Source organism: Trichinella spiralis (assembly GCF_000181795.1).
Source record: "Trichinella spiralis strain ISS 195 chromosome Unknown Scfld3973, whole genome shotgun sequence".
NCBI lineage: Eukaryota > Metazoa > Nematoda > Enoplea > Trichinellida > Trichinellidae > Trichinella > Trichinella spiralis.
The window spans coordinates 191-1,000 of NW_003530912.1; the positions used below are offsets into that span (position 1 = coordinate 191).

The window sequence follows — 810 nt, forward strand, 5'->3', positions numbered from 1 at the left end:
CTCGGGTACGGTCCTTGCCGGTGTCCCGTCCGGGGACTCCGCCGGCCCTGATTTACCGTAGACCCGAGGAATTGCAAGCGCCTTCACCATGGTGCTTGCGTCCGGTCGGCCTGAGCTTCCAACCGCTCCAAGCCGAAATTCCACTCTACGCCATCGGCGCTCCGGCCCTACACGACCTCCGAGAGTTGTGAGGCGACAACGTTCATGGGGCCCAGTGAGTCCGAGAGCTTTCGCCACGTCCTTCCGGATGAAGGAGATTGCGGCCCCGGTGTCCAGCAGGCAATTCACCACCACGTGGTTTCCGTTTGGCCCATAAGCGTAAGCACGGGCGGTCTGGAGTCCTTTCCCGGAGGTGCTTCGCACGACCAAAAGACCCTGGTGGGTGCGGTCAGACTCTGAAGACCCTGTCGATTCCCTCGTCGAGGGCGGATGAAGGAGCCGATGATGCGCCTGGCGACATCCGTCCACTCCACAGGGTCGACCTCCTCGGCATCCTTTCGCCATATGCCCGGTCTCCAGACACCGAAAGCAGACTTCCTTGGTTCGCGCCATGTCTCTCCTCCCGGACAGGTCCGCCTTCAGGAACTTCTCACACTCTTCCGCCTTATGCTCCCCACCACAGAACGGGCAGCCCTTGGCGGCGACCACTGCTAACGCCGCCGCAGTTGATCTGATGCGATCCCCATATCTCTGTTCAGGACGCGACGGTTTCGACGGGGGCGTCCGTTGTTCCGACTTCGCTGCAGGTGGATTTCGCTTCTCTCATTCGACTGCGAGCAGATCGCCTGCCACTGAAGCGAATTCAAAAAA

General features: G+C 61.0%; 1 protein-coding gene across 1 annotated transcript; it reads left to right on the forward strand.

Moving 5' to 3' along the window:
• Positions 1-204: 204 nt before the first annotated feature.
• Positions 205-674, forward strand: Tsp_15124 (conserved hypothetical protein). Its single transcript, XM_003367614.1, has 2 exons — positions 205-294; positions 324-674. Exons 1-2 carry the CDS (start codon positions 205-207, stop codon positions 672-674), a joined length of 441 nt encoding a protein of 146 aa, XP_003367662.1.
• Positions 675-810: the final 136 nt, after the last annotated feature.